The sequence below is a fragment of the Salvelinus namaycush genome, chromosome 38 (genome assembly GCF_016432855.1).
Source record: "Salvelinus namaycush isolate Seneca chromosome 38, SaNama_1.0, whole genome shotgun sequence".
NCBI classification, from domain to species: Eukaryota; Metazoa; Chordata; class Actinopteri; order Salmoniformes; family Salmonidae; genus Salvelinus; species Salvelinus namaycush.
The window spans coordinates 7,654,470-7,676,365 of NC_052344.1; the positions used below are offsets into that span (position 1 = coordinate 7,654,470).

The 21,896-nt window shown below is 43.3% G+C and overlaps 1 protein-coding gene across 1 annotated transcript; it reads left to right on the top strand.

Annotated features, from left to right (window-relative positions):
* The first annotated feature begins 2,359 nt into the window (after positions 1 to 2,359).
* On the top strand, positions 2,360 to 8,225 carry LOC120031807 (ankyrin repeat and SOCS box protein 15-like). Its single transcript, XM_038977627.1, has 11 exons — positions 2,360 to 2,591; positions 2,762 to 2,890; positions 3,014 to 3,172; positions 3,427 to 3,533; positions 3,675 to 3,813; positions 4,041 to 4,212; positions 4,632 to 4,792; positions 5,179 to 5,323; positions 7,059 to 7,326; positions 7,633 to 7,786; positions 8,040 to 8,225. The coding sequence occupies exons 1-11, from the start codon at positions 2,360 to 2,362 to the stop codon at positions 8,213 to 8,215; spliced, it is 1,842 nt and encodes a 613-aa protein (XP_038833555.1). The 3' UTR covers positions 8,216 to 8,225.
* Positions 8,226 to 21,896: the final 13,671 nt, after the last annotated feature.

Below are 21,896 nucleotides of genomic sequence, written 5' to 3' on the forward strand. Positions count from 1 at the left end.
CAAGCATTTCATATGTGTCAAAGGCTTTTATTGACAATTATGAAGTTGATGCAAAGAGTCAATATTTGCAGTGTTGACCCTTCCTTTTCAAGACCTCTGCAATCTGCCCTAGCATGCTGTCAATTAACTTCTGGGCCACATCCTGACTGATGGTAGCCCATTCTTGCATAATCAATGCTTGGAGTTTGTTAGAATTTGTGAGTTTTTGTTTGTCCACCTGCCTCTTGAGGATTGACCACAAGTTCTCAATGGGATTAAGGTCTGGGGAGTTTCCTGGCCATGGACCTAAAATATCAATGTTTTGTTCCCCGAGCCACTTAGTTATCACTTTTGCCTTATGGCAAGGTGCTCCATCATGCTGGAAAAGGCATTGTTCGTCACCAAACTATTCCTGGACGGTAGGGAGAAAATGCTCTCGGAAGATGTGTTGGTACCATTCTTTATTCATGGCTGTGTTCTTAGGAAAAATTGTGAGTGAGCCCACTCCCTTGGCTGAGAAGCAACCCCACACATGAATGGTCTCAGGATGCTTTACTGTTGGCATGACACAGGACTGATGGTAGCGCTCACCTTGTCTTCTCTGGACAAGCTTTTTTCCGGATGCACCAAACAATCGGAAAGGGGATTCATCAGAGAAAATGACTTTACCCCAGTCCTCAGCAGTCCAATCCCTGTACCTTTTGCAGAATATCAGTCTGTCCCCGATGTTTTTCCTGGAGAGAAGTGGCTTCTTTGCTGCCCTTCTTGACACCAGGCCATCCTCCAAAAGTCTTCGCCTCACTGTGCGTGCAGATGCACTCACACCAGCCTGCTGCCATTCCTGAGCAAGCTCTGTACTGGTGGTGCCCCGATCCCGCAGCTGAATCAACTTTAGGAGATGGTCCTGGCGCTTGCTAGACTTTCTTGGGCGCCCGGAAGCCTTCTTCACAACAATTGAACCGCTCTCCTTGAAGTTCTTGATGATCTGATAAATGGTTGATTTAGGTGCAATCTTACTGGCAGCAATATCCTTGCTTGTGAAGCCCTTTTTGTGCAATGCAATGATGACGGCACATGTTTCCTTGCAGGCAACCATGATTGACAGAGGAAGCACAATGATTCCAAGCACCACCCTCCTTTTGAAGCTTCCACACTGTTATTCGAACTCAATCAGCATGACAGAGTGATCTCCAGCCTTGTCCTCATCAACATTCACACCTGTGTTAACGAGAGAGTCACTGACATGATGTCAGCTGGTCCTTTTGTGGCAGGGCTGAAATGCAGTGGAAATGTTTTTTGGGGATTCAGTTAATTTGCATGGCAAAGAGAGACTTTGCAATTAATTGCAATTCATCTGATCACCCTTCATAACATTCTGGAGTATATGCAAATTGCCATCATACAAACTGAGGCAGCAGACTTTGAGAAAATTTATATTTGTGTCATTCTCAAAACTTTTGGCCACGACTGTCGACATGAGTCCTCTTATTCAGTAACCTAAATACATGTTATTAACTACTGGATCCTACAATACATGTTCAATGATTAGATTGGAAAAATAAGTATTACAAATGGTCATTTAAAATCATTCGAAGTGGGTACACTACACATACTAGCAATATCAAAATAATGTAGGACTTGTGTGCTGTAAGCCGGACAGCCTGTCTATACTGTATGGCTCCTATAGTCAATTAAATCTTATTATGATAAACTGTGTTTAGTGTGATAGTGAAACACTGCATGTGACAGTGTGACAGGCATTCTCAGAGTGTGTGGGGCTGATATTATAGGCATGTCAAGTCTAAAAATATCCCATTACTCCTGCAAACACCAACATAAAACTTAGTTTGCAGCCAACAAACCTTCGGAGGCTGGGACATTCACTGGAGATTTTACAGGTAAGACTGGAGTTGCCCGTTCATTGGGATATTTGATAGCGACGGAGGTGCTTTAAAACCTTTCAATTTGTCATTGCAATGTGATTCCTGTCTGTATGCCTATAGTTTAGGATGTGTCTGTTGATCTATGCAGACTGCAGTGACATGAGTAATTTGGGGGAGACTGGTAGCCTAGTGGTTAGAGCGTTGGGCCAGTAACCGAAAGGTTGCTAGATCGAGGGGGCAGCAGGTAGCCTAGTGGGTATGTTGCTAGATTGAGGGGGCAGCAGGTATCCTAGTGGGTAGGTTGCTAGATCGAATCCCCGAGCTGACAAGGTAAAAATATTTCGTTCTACCTCTGTACAAGGCAGTAACCCACTGTTCCCCGGTAGGCTGTCATTGTAAAGAAAAATTTGTTCTTAACTGGCTTGCCTAGTTAAAAAAAAAATAGTATTGAGGTTCATGGTAACCTTTCGGTTACTCTTTTTTATTTCTCTGTAGGAATGGAGGACGTCGATAGATGTGAGGAGGCGCTTATTGAGTATGCCATTCGAGAGAGTATTCGAGATGTATCAATAGACAGGTATTCAGAAAATGGAGAGGATTACATTCATGTATTATTCGCACATCCCACAATAACTTTGTCACCGCTCCCTGACTTTGTTTACCCATATCTCAACAGCATGCCAACAGTCAGTGGTGACTATCTGAGGATAGTGACTGCCATTGAGCAAGGTAGGACTACCCCTCACCGACCGTGCCTTTCAAACTGCCTAGCCCAACCCTTGCCCTTAAGCTATTAACCCTAACCCTAGCTTTATGTCCACATCAGGGTTCAACCCTAACCCTAGCCATAACGCTAGCCATAACCCTAACGTAGGATTCTGTGTGGTGTCTCTCCCTAGGTGATGTGTGTACCCTGCAGGAGCTGTCTGGGTTGCAGGCTTTCACAGAGAGGGACAGCAGAGGGTGGCTTCCCCTACACAGAGCCGTCGTGCAGTCCCAGGAACAGGTCTTGGATCAGGTCCTGCTGGGTGAGAGGCCCACATACCACCAGCAGTACCTCACAACTAGTACCTCAAATACCAGTAGCCACTTACAGTACTGCTTCTGTAACGTGTTTATTTCCCATTACTTTTGTGTGTGTGACCCTGCAGCTTCCTGTGATGGGACTGTGGATGATGTGACTGCAGACGGGGACACAGCGTTGATTCTGGCTGCTCAGGAGGGTCTGCTGGAGAATGTCAGGACTCTACTGCAGCATGGAGCGTCTCCACACAAAACCAACAGCCTGAATGAGTCCCCACTGCTGCTTGGTACACACACAGTCATATATATATATATATATATATATATATATATATATATATATATATATATATATATATATATATATACATACACACACACACACACACACACACACACACACACACACACACACACACACACACACACACACACACACACACACACATATATAATACTGTATTCAAGCACTGTTCTAAGTCGTCAATCAAGCATGCAAGTTTTGTTTTGTTATGTGTTGTCCTGTGTTGATGTGTGTTAGCGGTGAGACAGGGATCATATGACATGGTGTCCACTCTGATCAATTGTGGGGCCTTCGTGGAACAGGTGTGTCTGAAGAAGTGGATGGCCATTCACGAGGCAGCCAAGGTGAGATCGAGTTACACCTGTAGTCTTGTTTATATTTCTTCCTCAGATCATCAAGGTCCTGGAATGACAAAAGATGTCATAAAAAACGATGTTTTATTGTAATTCCCTGCTCCTTAAAAAGTGTGTGTGTTATCTTGCCAGGTGGGCTGCAGTGCCATCCTGGTGCTTCTGCTGAGACATGGGGCCAAGGTGTCAGCTGTAGATGGGCACAATGTCACCCCGCTGGGCATCGCAGCATCGTACGCCCATGCCGAGGTCCTGGATATACTCATAAAGAACGGTACGAGCCAATAAGAGGCCTTAGATTGTCCTTGATGAAAACATTTTAAATGTATTTTCATACCAAAAGGCAAATAAACATTCTCAAAGAATAGCCAAAAATACAGTTACAAGGAACTGAAAAATATTTGATATCAACTGATTGTAAATATCAGTTTACATAAATGTTTGGCTTGAACACAAGTCTACAGGACTACAGTAGGGTTAATCGTCCTCCTTTCCCACCAGGTGGCGACGTGAACGCCCAGGCATATAACGGAGACACTGTTCTGTACGATGCAGCCGGCTCAGGGAACCTGGACTGCATATACCTCCTCCTGCAAGCTGGAGCCAACCCTAACATTGCCAGTCTAGCCTGCCAGCTGCCCATACACAGAGCTGCCTATGAGGGACACATCCTGTGAGTGGCTCACGCTTACTACGTGGTCCTCTGTAGCTCAGCTGGTAGAGCACGGCGCTTCCAACGCCAGAACTGTGTGTTTCGATTCCCAGGACGTAAATGATCCCATATGTAAAATGTATGCACATATGACTATAAATTGCCATTGAGCGTCTGCATATATTACTAACAGTCTAGACCCGGGATGTCAAGAACAACTACTGGAAAGCATGCTGGTCTTTGTGGAAATCAATTGATCAAGACATCGGGTAGAGAGTTATCTGATTATCCAGTTCTTAGAAAGTGTTGTCCCTGAGGAATTGTCCATCCCTGGGTCTAGAAGCAGTTGTTCAGTTCATAGTCTAGATCCTGTTTCAACAACATAATCAATAGTGCTGGTATAATCAACAATCTGATCTATGATGTTGTGTTTGTCCCAGTGCTCTGAGGACCTTCATCCCCATCACCACTAAGAGGGCCATCCGTCTGTCTGGCCAGAGCCCAGTCCACTCTGCAGCAGATGGCGGCCATGTTGACTGTCTGGAGCTGCTCATAGAGAAAGGCTTCGATGTCAACGCTCAGCTGGACGTACACATCTCAGGTACAATCCATGGACACACACAACCCAGGTAGTACAGTTGGGCACACTCATGGACACATCATCTATTTCATAAGGGAGCCCTGCCCAAGAGGAAGGTGCTTGTAACTCCAGAGTTGTGAGGTTGATTCCTGTTTGGGCCAATGGGGGCCCTCTGGAGGTCAAGGCCCCTGAGTACGTGCCCTTAACTTACATGCTGTCTAGACTATCTAAAAAATGTTAGCTGACATGGGCTAATTGAATGACTGACATAACAAGAGAAGAACTGCTGATGCACAACCACGTTTCAACATTGCACCTTGTGTATTTTACTATTCTAACTCTCAACACCGACTGAGTTCCTAGGATGTTTTGGATAATTGAGCATGTTGTTATTACTGTGTTACCAGAGAGCTACGGGGACATGAGGCGGAGTCCACTGTACTTCGCCGTATCCAACAGTGATGTCACCTGCACAGAGATGCTGCTGGCCGCCGGGGCCAAAACTGACATGGACCCGCTACACTGCTTCCTGGTGGCTGTACGCGCTGGGAGGTATGAGACCGTATCTGTATGAGTAGCTCAAGACCGTGTTAGACCACTGAACTAAGCCTACAGTAGGTGATAACGCAATTCTTAATTCTTAATATCTCCCTCAGGGAAGGTTATTCCTCACTTGAGAGTAGTCCGTGTTTCACCAACTACCTCTGCGATAGCTACAGTGCATTCGGGAAAGTATTCAGATCCCTTGACTTTTTCCACATTTTGTTACGTTACAGCCTTATTCTAAAATTGATTCAATTGTTTTTCCCCCCCTTAATCTACACACAATACCCCATAATGACAAAGCACAAACACGTTTTTAGACATTTTTGCAAATGTATTAAAAATAAAAAACTGAAATGTCAAATTTACAAAAGTATTCAGACCCTTTACTTGGTATTTTGTTGAAGCACCTTTGGCAGCGATTACAGCCTTGAGTCTTCTTGGGTATGATGCCTCAAACTTGGCACACTTGTATTTGGGGAGTTTCTCCCATTCTTCTCTGCATATCCCCTCAAGCTCTGTCAGGTTAGATGGGGAGTGTCGCTGTACAGCTATTTTCAGGTCTCTCCAGAGATGTTCGATCGGGTTCAAGTCCGGGCTCTGGCTGAAGCCACTCCTGCGTTGACTTGGCTGAGTGCTTAGGGTCGATGTCTCTTTGGAAGGTTAACCTTCGCCCCAGTCTGAGGTCCTTAGCGCTCTGGAGCAGGTTTTCATCAAGTATCTCTCTATACTTGGCTCGGTTCATATTTCCCTCAACCCTGACTAGTCCCCCAGTCCCTTCCGCTGAGAAGTGGCTTCTGTCTGGCCACTCTACCATAAAGGCCTGATTGGTGGAGTGCTGCAGAGATGGTTTTCCTTCTGGAAGGTCCTCCCATCCCCACAGAGGAACTCTGGAGCTCTGTCAGAGTGACCATTGGGTTCATGGTCACCTCTCTGACCAAGGCCCTTCTCCCCCGATTACTCAGTTTGGCCAGGCGGCCAGCTCTAGGAAGAGTCTTGGTGGTTCCAAACTTCTTCCATTTAAGAACGATGGAGGCCACTGTGTTCTTGGGGACCTTCAATGCTGTAGAAATGTTTTGGTACCCCTTCCTCTGTGCGTTGACACAATCCTGACTCGGAGCTCTTCGGACAATTCCTTCGACCTTATGGCTTGGTTTTTGCTCTGACATGCACTGTCAACTGTGGGACCTTGTATAGACAGGTGTTTGCCTTTCCAAATCATGCCCAATCAATTGAATTTACCACAGGTGGACTCCAATCAAGTTGTAGAAACATCTCAAGGATGATCATTGGAAACAGGTTGCACCTGAGCTCAATTTCGAGTCTCATTGCAAAGGGTCTGAATACTTACAGTATGTAAATAAAGTATTTTACAGTGTTTCTGCTTTGTCATTATGGGGTATTGTGTGTAGATTGATGAGGGGGAAAAACAATTTAATCCATTTTAGAATAAGGATATAATGTAACAAAATGTGGAAAAAGTTAAGGAGTCTGAATACTTTCCAAATGCACTGTATAAATGAAACTGAATGGAACACAGCAGTGACGTCACCAACTTCTATATAATGGAACAGTTTGTTGGCCCCCATGCTAGGTCCCATGAATTTGTTTCTTTTTTTTAAGCTTCCTTTTGTAATTATGACGTTGTCTTAACCTTTTATCTTCAACTCAGCTCCCATATATTTCCTACTTCCTGGTCTCTTCTATGACATCACCTGTCTAACCCTATCCCATCCCACCCCAGGTATGAGCTGGTGCGTCTGCTATTGTCCAGGGGTGCCGAAGTCAACTGCTACTTCAGAATGATCAGTGACACACTGTTTCCCACCGCGTTGCAGTACTGTCTCAGAGATCACAAGATTCTGCGCCTGCTGCTCAACAACGACTACGACGTAGACAAGTGCTTCCTGTGTAACCATGGCAACAGACAGGATATGGACTGCGACTCCTGGGTCGACTACCAACATAACCATAGAAGAACTTTATTTTATAACCAGGACTACAGAGCCTCGGTAAGTCGTGTAGGCCTATTCCTGGTCTATTCCAGTACAACAGGAGTAGCCCCCCAATCTTTGATTTAGAATACAGGAAGTAGACAAGTCCTGGTTCTGGAGGAAGACAGGTTCTGTATTTTTGTTCTAGGCTGGAACAAAAGCCTGCACACAATGTGGTCCTCTATGACCAGGGTTGGCCGCCACTGATGTAGAATGTGTTGGTCTAACTTAGAACATAACAGCAAGTGTAGCCAATACCTTGTCCAGTTCCAGTGCTTGTCCTTCTGATGTCAGTCTCGCTGTCCTGTTCGCTCTCTGCTCCAGTTCTGTGAAATCATCTCCCTGTCGTCGGTGGTCAACCTGGCGGGGAGTGTGGTACAGATGCTTCTGGACTACGTCAGACACCCACGTATCTGCCCCAACCTCCTACGGGTCCTGGAGAAACAGAAAGAGTGGCCAGACATCTGTGGCATTCTGGGTAAGGCAGCATCATTGCTAATAAACAATAATAGTGGACAAAAAACAGTGGGAATGCAAATACTGAAATATCTTACAGATCAACTCGCCATCATCATGAACAGAATAACCTGACTTTTTGTGTGTGTGTGTGTGTGTGTGTGTGTGTGTGTGTGTGTGTGTGTGTGTGTGTGTGTGTGTGTGTGTGTGTGTGTGTGTGTGTGTGTGTGTGTGTGTGTGTGTGTGTGTGCCCGTCCATGTGTGTGTATCCCCAGACAACCCGCGGTCCCTGCAGCACCAGTGTCGTTTGGTCATTAGGAGACAGATGACCCCTAGAAGACTGAATGACCCTCAGGTCATGGCTGCCGTCCCGTTCCCCCCGACACTCAAACACTACCTCACCTACAGGGAGTACGACGAGTATGGTGGGTTGGAAGCCTCACAGTCATAACTGGACTATATCAATGAAAACATATTTAGAAGAACAAAAAGAAGAAGAAAAAATGATCCTGTTCTGTGCATAACTGATCAATCACATTATGCTGTTTCTCATGAATAATGCTTTAGCTCATATACTTATGCTTATATTAAGTAGGGCAAGTGTTCTTGTGATGTAATGTTTGTAATAACCACAATTCTTTTCACACTGATTTATGTTCTCTGTATAGTGTGAATAGTCCTTATCATAGTACTGCTACTTTTGCTAGACTGCATACATTAGACAGCACAGCTGTGCAGCATGGTACAGTGCATGTAGTGTGATGTACTCTTCAAGATCTCCCCAGGGGAAAAGCAGGTCAGGTCTAAAAATAACTCTCTGAGAGCTCATTCAGTTTATACGTAGGGCTAAACACTCACTGGACATTGGTCTGAATGACTCTGCTGCAATGGACTGTTGACTTTTACAGTGACCCTGACTCATAAGACCAGGGTTTAAATATAGAGAGATGTAGATCTAGACAACAGCTCATCCATATTATACCCTCAAAGTTCTGGGAGCTAGTCGTGTTGTCACTAGCCCCGTTTATACCTGGTGCTAACATGCATTCTTTGTCCTGATCTTGTCCACATTCTGCCCACATTTTTAGACAGGTGTAGAAGATTGTAAGACGCATTGCGATCAGATTTCCCTGACAACCTCCGGAGGTAGTCAGGCTTGCAGGTGTAGACAGATCTGGACAGTGAAACCATTTAAATTATCATTATCCAGCACTCTAAAATCCTTGACAAGTTGGAACATTGTCTTATGGCATCAATATTTACATTTAAGTCATTTAGCAGACGCTCTTATCCAGAGCGACTTACATTTTTAACCTTTTTTTTATTTATTTATTTATTTAACTAGGCAAGTCAGTTAAGAACAAACTCTTATTTTCAATGACGGCCTAGGAACAGTGGGTTAACTGCCTTGTTCAGGGGCAGAACGACAGATTTGTACCTTGTCAGCTCGGGGATTTGAACTTGCAACCTTTCGGTTACTAGCCCAACGCTCTAACCACTAGGCTACCCTGCCGCCCCATGAGTCTTATGCGTCTTAAAATAAATAAAATGAGTCTTAAAATAAATAAATACACATTATTTTGAAAGAATGTCTGAAAATGTGACTTGACAAGATCAGGACAGGATGCATGTTTGCAGCAGGTATAAACAAGGCTACTGAGACCTGTTGGGTGTACAACAAACCAGAATCAATGAGTTAGCCAGCTAACTTTGATAAACAACCACAAATAACTATTAATTTTCAAGCTTATTTCAAGCTTATTTAAAAAACAACAACATGTAAATAAGTTATTTCAGAATATTTAGGAGTTAGCTGGCTAACTCAATGATTCTGCTTTGTAGTACAACCCTCAGCTCAACTCTCCCTGGAACACAGAGAGCTTATGAGCCAAATCTCATAACATTCCCCAAATACATGTTAGGATTTCAGCCATTTTCCCAAAGCAAAGTTGAGTAACCCTAAAACACCATTGGGTGGCAATGTTACAATCGGCGTCCACGCATATGACTATAGTCCTATGCACTGTGCAGTGCCTGGTATCCTCCACTCCGACCAAGCCTTGGGCCTTTACAGTAGCGGAACAATTGCTGTATTCAGATCATATCGTGAAATGTTTCAACTGAAGAACACCCCAGTTAACTGACTGAACCAAACGTGGGTTCTGCTGTTGTGAAGGCACAGCTAGCGGAGGGAAGACTAGAGTAGCATGGTCCAATGTAGAATTATGTTGAGAGAGTTCTAGCGTTGCCAGACTGTTGTTGTTATCTGAACAGCAGAATTCCTTCCCTGTCAACACCAGCCTACCGCTCATAGAGACACAGTGGAGTGAACACTGTGTTCCTACCCACTAGTCATACCATAGACCAGAGCTCTCCAATCCTATTCCTGGAGAGCTAACTTCCTGGAGGTTTTTGCTCTAATCCCTGTTTTATCTAAAGATAACTTCCTGGAGGCTTTTGCTCTAATCCCTGTTTTATCTAAAGATAACTTCCTGGAGGCTTTTGCTCTAATCCCTGTTTTATCTAAAGATAACTTCCTGGAGGCTTTTGCTCTAATCCCTGTTTTATCTAAAAATAACTTCCTGGAGGCTTTTGCTCTAATCCCTGTTTTATCTAAAGATAACTTCCTGGAGGCTTTTGCTCTAATCCCTGTTTTATCTAAAGATAACTTCCTGGAGGCTTTTGCTCTAATCCCTGTTTTATCTAACCTGATTCACCAGCTGATTATTAGAATCATGTGAGCTAGAGTTGTTATTTCGTATTTTATTAGGATCCCCAATAGCTGTTGTGAAAGTAGCAGCTACTCCTCCCGGGGTCCACACAAAACATGAAACATGACATAATACAGAACATTAATAAACAGCTCAAGGTCAGAACTACATACATTTTAAAAATGGCAAACATACTGTAGCCTACACATCAATACATACACACAAACTATCTAGGTCAAATAGGGGAGAGGCGTTGTGCCGTGAGGTGTTGCTTTATCTGTTTTTTGAAACCAGGTTTGCTGTTCATTTGAGCAATATGAGATGGAAAGCAGTTCTGTGCAATAATGGTTCCATATAATACTGTACGTTTTCTTGAATTTGTTCTGAATTTGGGGACTGTGAAAAGACCCCTGGTGGCATGTCTATTGGGGTAAGTGTTTGTAAAAGAGCTGTGTGGAAGTTGACTACGCAAACATTTAGGAATTTTCAACAATGTTTCTTATAAAAAATAATTGATGCAGTCAGTCTCTCTTTAACTCTTAGCCAAGAGAGACTGGCATACATACTATTTATATTAGGCCTCTGATTAAGAGCAAGATGAAGAGCAAGATGTGCCGCTCTGTTCTGGGCCAAATGCAGCTTATTAACTAGGTATTTTGCAGCACTTGACCACATGACTGGACAATAATCAAGATAAGACAAAACTAGACTCTGCAGGACTTTCTTTTTGGAGTATGGTGTCAAAAAAGCAGAGCATCACTTTATTATGGACAGACCTCTCCCCATCTTTACAACCATTGAATCTACATGTTTTGACCGTGACAGTTTACAATCTAAGGTAACACCAAGTAATTTAGTCTCCTCAACTTGTTCAACAGCCACACAATTCAATACCAGATTCATCAGATACAATGCTCTTAGTTTTAGAGATGTTCAGGACCAGTTTATTACTGGCCACCCATTCCAAAACTGACTGCAACTCTTTGTTAAAGGTTTAAGTGACTTTATTAGCTGTGGTTGCTGACACGTACACTACCGTTCTCAAGTTTGGGGTCACTTAGAAATGTCCTTGTTTTTGAAAGAAAAGCAGATGAAATATATGACAGATAGGAGTGGCCATAGAGTCAGCTACCATCCTCAGTAGCTTTCCATCTAAGTTGTCAATGCCAGGAGGTTTGTCATTATTGATCGATATCAATTTTTCCACCTCTCCCACACTAACTTTACAAAATTCAAATTTACAATGCTTTTCTTTCAATATTTGATGCATGAATATGATGTTTCTCTGTTCGTTGTTGGCATTTCTTGCTTAAGTTTGCCCACTTTGCCAATGAAGTACTCATTAAAATAATTGGCAACATCAAATGTTTTTGTGATGAATAAGCCATCTAGATTAGGTTTGAAGTGAAAACCTACAGGACGGTAGCTCTCCAGGAACAGGGTTGGAGAACCCTGCCATAGACCTCCCTGGTCACACCAAAGAGAGTACTACGAGTACTATGAGTCTTTGGTCATCTACCTAAACAGCCTGGCCTCAGAGCCATACAAACATACTTACGCATTGTTTAGCATCTCCAAGACGTATGATACCTACTAATGGTCTAGTTACTTGAGACAGAAACAAAAGTAGGGAAGTTGAGTGAGAGTAATCCGCAACCATCTAGCATCTAGCATTCCAAAGGTTGCACGTTCGAGTTAACACCGGAGACAACTGTAGGATTTTAGCATTCCAAAGGTTGCACGTTCGAGTTAACACCGGAGACAACTGTAGGATTTTTCCCTTAACCCTTATTCTTAATTTAATCCAATTCACCTAATCTGCAATGTAACTTGCCTAACCTTTGTCGTTTTAGTTCCCCTAACCTTTCACATAAATGATCCTAACCTTTGTCATTAGTTCACCTAACCACCAACTTAAATTCTCCCCATAATTCTCCTCTGTTATTGAGACGCAACAAGCAACCTGGTCTCAGAGAAAGAAGTATAATACGATAATGATTATCATCCAATTCGTATGCTATTGTATGACCGGGTAAGACATATCCCACGGGGGACAGACTGGTTGAATCAATGTTGTTTCAATGTAATAGTCGACGTGTTGTGACGTGGAATGTGGTGGAAAATACATTGGATTTGAAAAAAGTAAGTAAATTTGTTGTTTTGAGGGTGAAATATCAACCACAGGATTATGTCATCATGGTATCCAAATTTCAACATAGACAAACCTTGTATAAAATATGTAGAATTGTATTTGTACCTTTAAAACAACGTCAGATTTTCAATGTCATATCCACTATCAGAAAGAAAATACATGCTGGGCAGCACCTCCTACTGGAGAATTGATCTATCTAGAGCTACCCTTTGGTCTCCCATCCAAGGCTTTAACCAAGCCCAGCTCTGCTTAGCTATTTGTCACTGACTATTACCAATGTGCTATCGTGAGAGTGATTGTTGCGAGACCTCCACTTAAAAACGAAATACTGTAGATTCACTGTTGCTATCGAAGTCATTCCAAAGGGTAGGTTTAACAGAGCAAATGAAATGTGACCATACTTTATCACTCATAGATCATTAATGATGCTTTTCATTGACATTTGTTCGGTCAAAACAGTAGGATAAAAGACGGTCCTTTTTATTCAAGAGCTTTATCACAACGTCAGTCAATTTCTCCTCAGGGGTTATGGATTATACAGTGTTACTTAAAAATAACATTCTAATAGAAAATGGTAGCTAGTAGCTATTTAGACCTACATAGCATTTGCAGTCATCAAAAGCTATTGTTTCAATTTAACCCAGAATTCAACAAAAAATAGACAATTCAATAGGCCTAGCATTTCAAGCTCTGGTTAATTTTAGATGTAATGATATTTTGTGATATTGAAATGTGTTTGGCTGTCAGCGCAACCAAATATCAACATTTGAAGGAGATGTTTATTTTGCTTGGACAGTTCCATCTGTGCCACTGAATTAGTCTGGCTTTAATTCCACTTTGCCTACAAATGAATATTTGATATGTTGGATTCAAGTCTCCATTTCAACCGAAAATCGAAGGAGAAAAAAATAGGACCAAATCCATATTTAAAGTGCATTTAAAGTATAATATGATTTGATTTAGTCCTATTTTTTAACTGTAATTTTTGGTTGAGATGTAGACGTGAATCCAAAATGTCTATCATTAATTTGTAGACAAACTGGAATTAAAGCCAGAGTCAGTGGCACAGATAGAACTATCCAAGCAGATAAAAAATCTCTGTCAAATGTTGATATTTGGTTGCGTTGCCAACCAAACACAATTCAATTTTACTTAAAAAAATAAGTTATTTATTTCACCTTTATTTGACCAGGTAGGCCAGTTGAGAACAAGTTCTCATTTACAACTGCGACCTGGCCAAGATAGAACATAGCAGTGCGACACAAACAACACAGAGTTACACATGGGATAAACAAACGTACAGTCAATAACACAATAGAAAAGTCTATATACAGTGTGTGGAAATGTAGTAAGATTAGGGAGGTAATGCAATAAATAGGCCATAGCGGCAAAATAATTACAATTTAGCAATTAAACACTGGAGTGATAGATGTGCAGAAGATGAATGTGCAAGTAGAGATGCTGGGGTGCAAAGGAGCAAAAAAATAAATAACAATATGGGGATGAGGTAGTTGGGTGGGCTATTTGCAGATGGGCTATGTACAGGTGCAATGATCGGTAAGCTGCTCTGACAGCTGATGCTTAAAGTTAGTGAGGGAGATATAAGACTCCAGCTTCAGTAATATTTGCAGTTCGTTCCAGTCATTGAGTAAATGGCGCCGGAAGAAATGGCAGCAGTTTTACGGGCGCCCAACCAATTGTGCTGTGTTTTTTTCCCGCATTATTTGTAACTTATTTTGTACATAATGTTTCTGCAATCGTATCTTACGGCAAAAAAGGATATCAGGACAGCGATCACTCACCTCGGATTAGAAAAATATTTTTTCTTCAACAAGGACGACGCACAAGACATTCTCCAAACACCGAACAGGGACGACATCCCTGTTATTTGCAAGAGGAAGCGACGCAGGTACAGGACCCGGAGAACACGAGTGGGAAAGCTGCCGTTACCGTCAAGACTCCTCGCCAACGTGCAATCATTGGACAATAAATTAGACTAGGTACGATCACGAATATCCTACCAACGGGACATCAAAAACTGTAATATCCTATGTTTCACGGAATTGTGGCTGAATGACAACATGGATAATCAGCTAGCGGAATATATGCTGTACTGGCAAGATAGAACAGCACACTCCGGTAAGACGAGGGGGGGGTGGTCTGTGCATATTTGTAAACAACAGCTGGTGCACGAAATCTAAGGAAGTCTCTAGATTTTGCTCGCCTGAAGTAGAGTATATTGTGATAAATTGCAGGCCACACTACTTGCCTAGAGAGTTTTCAGCTATACTTTTCGTGGCTGTTTATTTACCACCACAGACAGATGCTGGCACTAAGACCGCACTCAGTCAGCTGTATAAGGAAATAAGCAAACAGGAAACCACTCACCCAGATGCGGCACTCCTAGTGGTCGGAGACTTTAATGCAGGGAAACTTAAATCAGTTCTACCAAATTTCTATCAACATGTTAAATGTGCAACCAGAGGGGAAAAAATTCTAGATCACCTGTACTCCACACACCGAGACGTGTACAAAGCTCTCCCTCGCCCTCCATTTGGTAAATCCGACCACAACTCTATCCTCCTGATTCCTGCTTACAAGCGAAAATTAAAGCAGGAAGCACCAGTGACTCGGTCTATAAAAAAGTGGTCAGATGAAGCAGATGCTAAACTACAGGACTGTTTTGCTATCACAGACTGGAACATGTTCCGAGATTCTTCCGATGGCATTGAGGAGTACACCACATCAGTCACTGGCTTTATCAATAAGTGCATAGAGGACGTCATCCCCACAGTGACTGTACGTACATACCCCAACCAGAAGCCATAGATTACAGGCAACATTCGCACTGAGCTAAAGGGTAGAGCTGCCGCTTTCAAGGTGCGGGACTCTAACCCGGAAGCTTACAAGAAATCCTGCTATGCCCTGCGACGAACCATCAAACAGGCAAAGCGTCAATACAGGGCTAAGATTGAATCATACTACACCGGCTCCGACGCTCGTCTTATGTGGCAGGACTTGCAAACTATTACAGACTACAAAGGGAAGCACAGCCGCGAGCTGTCCAGTGACATGAGCCTACCAAATGAGCTAAATCACTTCTATGCTCGCTTTAAGGCAAGCAACACTGAGGCATGCATGAGAGCATCAGCTGCTCCGGACGACTGTGTGATCACGCTCTCCGTAGCCGACGTGAGTAAGACCTTTAACCTCTCTGGGATCGTTCGGGACGCTAGCGTCCCACCTCGCCAACAGCCAGTGAAATTGCAGGGCGCATAATTCAAAACAACAAAAATCTCATAATTAAAATTCCTCAAACATACAAGTATTTTACACCACTTTAAAGATACACTTCTCGTTAATCCAACCACAGTGTCCGATTTCAAAAAGACTTTATGGCTAAAGCACAACATACCATTATGTTAGGACAGCGCCTAGTCACAGAAAGCATTCAGCCATTTAATCACTAACCTTTGACGATCTTCATCATATGACACTCCCAGGACTCAATGTTACACAATACATGTATGTTTTGTTCGATAAAGTTCATATTTATATCCAAAAACCTCAGTTTACATTGGTGCCATGTTCAGAAATGCCTCCAAAACATCCAGAGAAATTACAGAGCCACATCAAATAACAGAAATACTCATCATAAACCTTGATGAAAGATACATGTTTTACATAGAATTAAAGATAAACTTGTTCTTAATGCAACCGCTGTGTCAGATTTCAAAAAAGCTTTACGGCAACAGCACAATATTCAATAATCTGAGTACAGCGTTCAGCCACCAAAGCAAGCCATACAGTTACCCGCGAGTCAACAAAAGTCAGAAATAGCATTATAAATCTTCACTTACCTTTGCTGATCTTCGTCGGAATGCACTCCCAGGACTCCCACTTCCACAAGAAATGTTTGTTTTGTTCGATTACGTCCATATTTATGTCCAAATACCTCCGTTTTGTACGCGTGTTTAGTTCACTATTCCAAAGGCACAATGCGCGAGCGCAAAATCCAGACAAAAAGTCAAAAGAGTTCCTTTACAGTTTGTAGAAACATGTCAAACGATATTTACAATCAAGCCTTAGGGTCTTTTTATAATAAATCTTCAATAATATTCCAACCGGACAATAGCGTATTCATTACAGAGGAAAAAGAAGGAACGGCGCTTGACCGCTTGACCGCGCAGTAAACAACTCATTTGCCTCAGCCTAGTCCACTTGTTGAAACAGCTCTTATTCGACCCCCTTCCACAATAGAGGCCTCAAACAACTTTCTAAAGACTGTTGACATTTGCTGGAAGCATTGGGAAGTGCCATCTGGCCCCATAGACACAGCATATTGGATAGGCAATCACTTATTAAACTACAAACCTCAGATTTCCCACTTCCTGGTTGGATTTGTCTCAGGTTTTCACCTGCCATATGAGTTCTGTTATACTCACATACATTATTTTAACAGTTTTGGAAACTTTAGAGTGTCTTCTGACCAAATCTACTACTTATATGCATATCATAGCTTCTGGGCTTGGGTAACAAGCAGTTTACTCTGGGCACCATATTCATCCAAGCTACTCAATACTGCCCCCCTTTCCCAAAGAAGTTAAACAGGTCAACATACACAAGGCTGCGGGGCCAGACGGATTACCAGGACGTGTGCTCCAGGCATGTGCTGACCAACTGGCAAGTGTCTTCACTGACATTTTCAACATGTCCCTGACTGAGTCTGTAATACCAACATGTTTCAAGCAGACCACCATAGTCCCTGTGCCCGAGAACACAAAGGCAACCAGCCTAAATGACTACAGACCCGTAGCACTCACTTCCGCAGCCATGAAGTGCTTTGAAAGGTTGGTAATGGCTCACATCAACACCATTATCCCAGAAACCCTAGACCCACTAATTTGCATACCGCCCAAACAGATCCACAGATGATGCAATCTCTATTGCACTCCATACTGCCCTTTCCCACCTGGACAAAAGGAACACTTATGTGAGAATGCTATTCATTGACTACAGCTCAGCGTTCAACACCGTAGTACCCTCAAAGCTCACCACTAAGCTAAGGATCCTGGGACTAAACACCTCCCTCTGCAACTGGATCATGGACTTCCTGACGGGCCGCCCCCAGGTGGTGAGGGTAGGTAGCAACACATCTGCCACGCTGATCCTCAACACTGGAGTTCCACAGGGGTGCGTCCTCAGTCCCCTCCTGTACTCCCTGTTCACCCACGACTGAATGGCCAGGCACGACTCCAACACTATCATTAAGTTTGCAGACGACCCAACAGTGGTAAGCCTGATCACCGACAACGACGAGACAGCCTAAAGGGAGGAAGTCAGAGACCTGGCAGGGTGGTGCCAGAATAACAACCTCTCCCTCAACATAACCAAGACAAAGGAGATGATTGTGGACTACAGGAAAAGGAGCACAGAGCACGCCCCCATTCTCATCGACGGGGCTGTAGTGGAGCAGGTTGAGAGCTTCAAGTTCCTTGGTGTCCACATTAACAACAAACTAGAATGGTCCAAACACACCCAGACAGTCGTGAAGAGGGCACGACAAAGCCTATTCCCCCTCAGTAAACTAAAAAGATTAGGCATGCGTCCTGAGATCCTCAAAAGGTTCTACAGATGCAACATCGATAGCATCTTGACTGGTTGCATCACTGCCTGGTACGGCAATTGCTCGGCCTCTGACCGCAAGGCACTACAGAGGGTAGTGCGTATGGCCCAGTACATCACTGGGGCTAAGCTGACTGCCATCCAGGACCTCTACACCAGGAGGTGTCAGCCCTAAAAATTGTCAAAGACCCCAGTCATAGACTGTTCTCTCTACTACCGCATGGCAAGCGGTACCGGAACACCAAGTCTAGGACAAAAAGGCTTCTCAACAGTTTTTACCCCCAAGCCACAAGACTCCTGAACAGGTAATCAAATGGCTACCCGGACTATTTGCATTGTGTGCAACCCCCCCAACCCCCATTTTTACGCTGCTGCTACTCTCTGTTTATCATATATGCATAGTCACTTTAGCTATACATTAATGTACATACTACCTCAATTGGGCCGACCAACCAGTGCTCCCGCACATTGGCTAACCGGGCTATCTGCATTGTGTAACACATCCATGGCCACATTTTGAGGTTACTGTTACTATAAATGTCTACTTATGTAATCATATAGAGTGTGCATGTTCAAGATACAGTAGCATGCATAGGTTGTCGCAGGACTGTGGAGATCTTCAAAATTGCTGTAATAATCAGCAGAATTATGAATCTCGAACAGCATTGATGACTTGCACCATGTACTTTTAATGTAATTTCAACTGCAATCCAGGTCATTTGGTTCTGCTATTAGATGAAGCACAGTGATAATACATTAATATGTTGTATAAATGAACAAAATATCTGACATTATATTCCCATTTTAACTATGCTGTTCTTTGTTTTGCCATTGGAATTTGGTTGTGTTTTTGATGGTTGAAAGCATAGTGGTAACACATTGGAAATTCAACTAACTTTTAGCTGTCTTTTTGATTGGGTTAACATAAATTGTAATCTCATTGATCAACGTCTCAACCAAATATTACCCAATTATCCATGTTGAAATGACATTGTATGCCCAGTGGGATGATACTATACATCCTCTACTTTGTAAGATATGTACGACTGCTATTCCATTCATAATGTACTGTAACCTAATGGTACGTAACACATCATACTAATGGATTGTCACAGATTTACATACAGAATAATACGAATTGCCCTGAGACCACATTGACCTAAAGCCCATCCTCCATCCTCCTCACTCAAAGTAGCCCCTCTCTGGGTGGCATTACACAATACAATACACTTTATTGTCCCCAAGGGAAAAATGTATTGGACACAATTCTTTTTTTAACATTTAAATTATTATTATTATTATTTACCCCTTTTTCGTGGGATCCAATTGGTAGTTAGTCTTGTCTCATCGCTGCAACTTGCGTACGGACTCGGGAGAAGCGAAGGTCGAGAGCAGTGCGTCCTCCGAAACACAACCCAACCAAGCCGCACTGCTTCTTGACACAATGCCCACTTAACCCGGAAGCCAACCGCACCAATGTGTCAGAGAAAACACAGTACACCTGGCGACCATGTCAGCGTGCACTGTGCCCGTCCCGCCACAGGAGTCGCTAGTGCGCGATGGGACAAGGACATCCCTGCCGGCCAAACCCTCCCCTAACCCGGAAGACGCTGGGCCAATTGTGCGCCGCCCCATGGGTGTCCCGGTCACGGCCGGCTGCGACAGAGCCTGGACTCAAACCCAGAACCTCTAGACCACTGCGCCACTCGGGAGGCCTTGGACACACAATTCTGCTGTACATAGAAATATATGTACGGAAAAGTCTCATAGGCTCTACATCATTGCCCATTGCCTGAAACAGTATGCACACATCATACATCTACACACGTCAAACCAATTTTGGATTTCTGGAATTAGGCACCTACAACAACAAGCCCTTTACCCAAAGAGAGTTATGACCCTAGCCTGGCTGACGCAACCCACGTGACCCAGAGCAGGGAGAGCTGTGACACCCTAGTCTGCAAAGGAGGCCGTTTGTTAATGCAGTATTCGCTCAGAAATTGAGCGACGGGTTTGATTGGTTCTCTCAAATGTTTGTTTTTCCTCTGCGATTGAGACCGCTTTGTTTGTATTTGAAAATCCAACCGTTGTAATGGAAGGTGGGCGGCGCTCTGGGCCTGTGTATGACTGTGCTTATGGGTGTTTGAGTGAGAAAGACACAGAGGTGAACCAACCAGTAAAAGCACAGCCCCCTTCATTATCGACGCATTGTTCCCACAACTTCAAAGAGCCATTCCTGACTTTGAAGCCAGGAGGACTTTGAGAGTTAGGTGTTAGCCAGACTATTATCACCCAGGGTCATTAGAAGATTTAGACTGACAGAACGGAAGAGCTTCTACAAAGCTTCATAAATCAAATCAAATCCAATTTTATTGGTCACATACACATGGTTAGCAGATGTTAATGCGAGTGTAGCGAAATGCTTGTGCTAGTTCCGACCATGCGGTAATATCTAACAAGTGATCTAACAATTTCACAACAACTACCTTTTACACACAAGTGTAAAGGAGTGAATAAGAATATGCACATGTAAATATATGGATGAGCGATGGCCGAACGGCATAGGCAAGATGCAGTAGATGGTATAGAGTACAGTATATACATATGAGATGAGTAATGTAAGGTATGTAAACATCATATAAAGTGGCATTGTTTAAAGTGACTAGATTAACAGACCGTTTTTGTTCTCCAACCAAATACTATTTTTCATTAAGTCAGAGAGAGTGGTGATGTATAAAGAGGTCTGATTAAAAGCCCAAAGCCAGCCGTGTATAGCAGAGAGAGATAGAGAACATCCCACTGCCTTGTCTGCCAGCTCTCAGAAAAGCTCCTCCACTACTCTGACAAGCCTAAAATGATAACATAACCCTCTTTTAAAAAGCCCACGGACGCAATCGTCTATTGTCATTCCCAGTATTTCAGGAACCATTGTACTAAATGAAAGCCCACTAAAAGATACAGCTCTACTTCCACATTATTGCTATATTAGTCTGCTCCATAGAAACATGTTACCATAGAAACCGTGTTATCTGTAGTAGTTAATCCCACGGGATGGCCAGCGGTGTCACACACAACAATGTTGATTGGTGATAAAGACACTTGAAAAGTAACAATTTCAATACAGCCTACTTCACTCTGTCCCTTATGAGATAACCAACCTCTCTGGTCCTTACTAGAGGCACCTCTGAAGTTACACCATATTACTTATGTAGTGCACTACATTTGAACAGAGCCACCTAGGGAAAAGTGTACTATTTGAGACACATTTATGTCATGGCGTGTGTCTCTGTGGGTCTCTGAGTCTGAATGTCTTTCTATGTCTGTGGGTTTCTCTGTGTGTGATGTGATGTCCCTCTGTGTGTAAATATGTGTTTTCATGTTGCTATGTGTCTCTGTGTTTCTGCTTGTCGTTATGTGCCTCTATGACTCGCTGTCTGTCTCTCCTGGGTCCGGTTGGGCTTTTTTTGGCCATGAACAATGTGGCCGCTGCTGGGATCCGCTGACAGGCCTGACCAGGGCCGCTCTGCTCTCTGAGCTCACATGCTTTTTGTGGTTCTAGTCTATCTCTCTGAGCAGCGCCTCCCAAAAAAGCACTGTGCATCATGGGCCAACGCTTTGTTGCACTCCACTGATCCCTCTCTTAA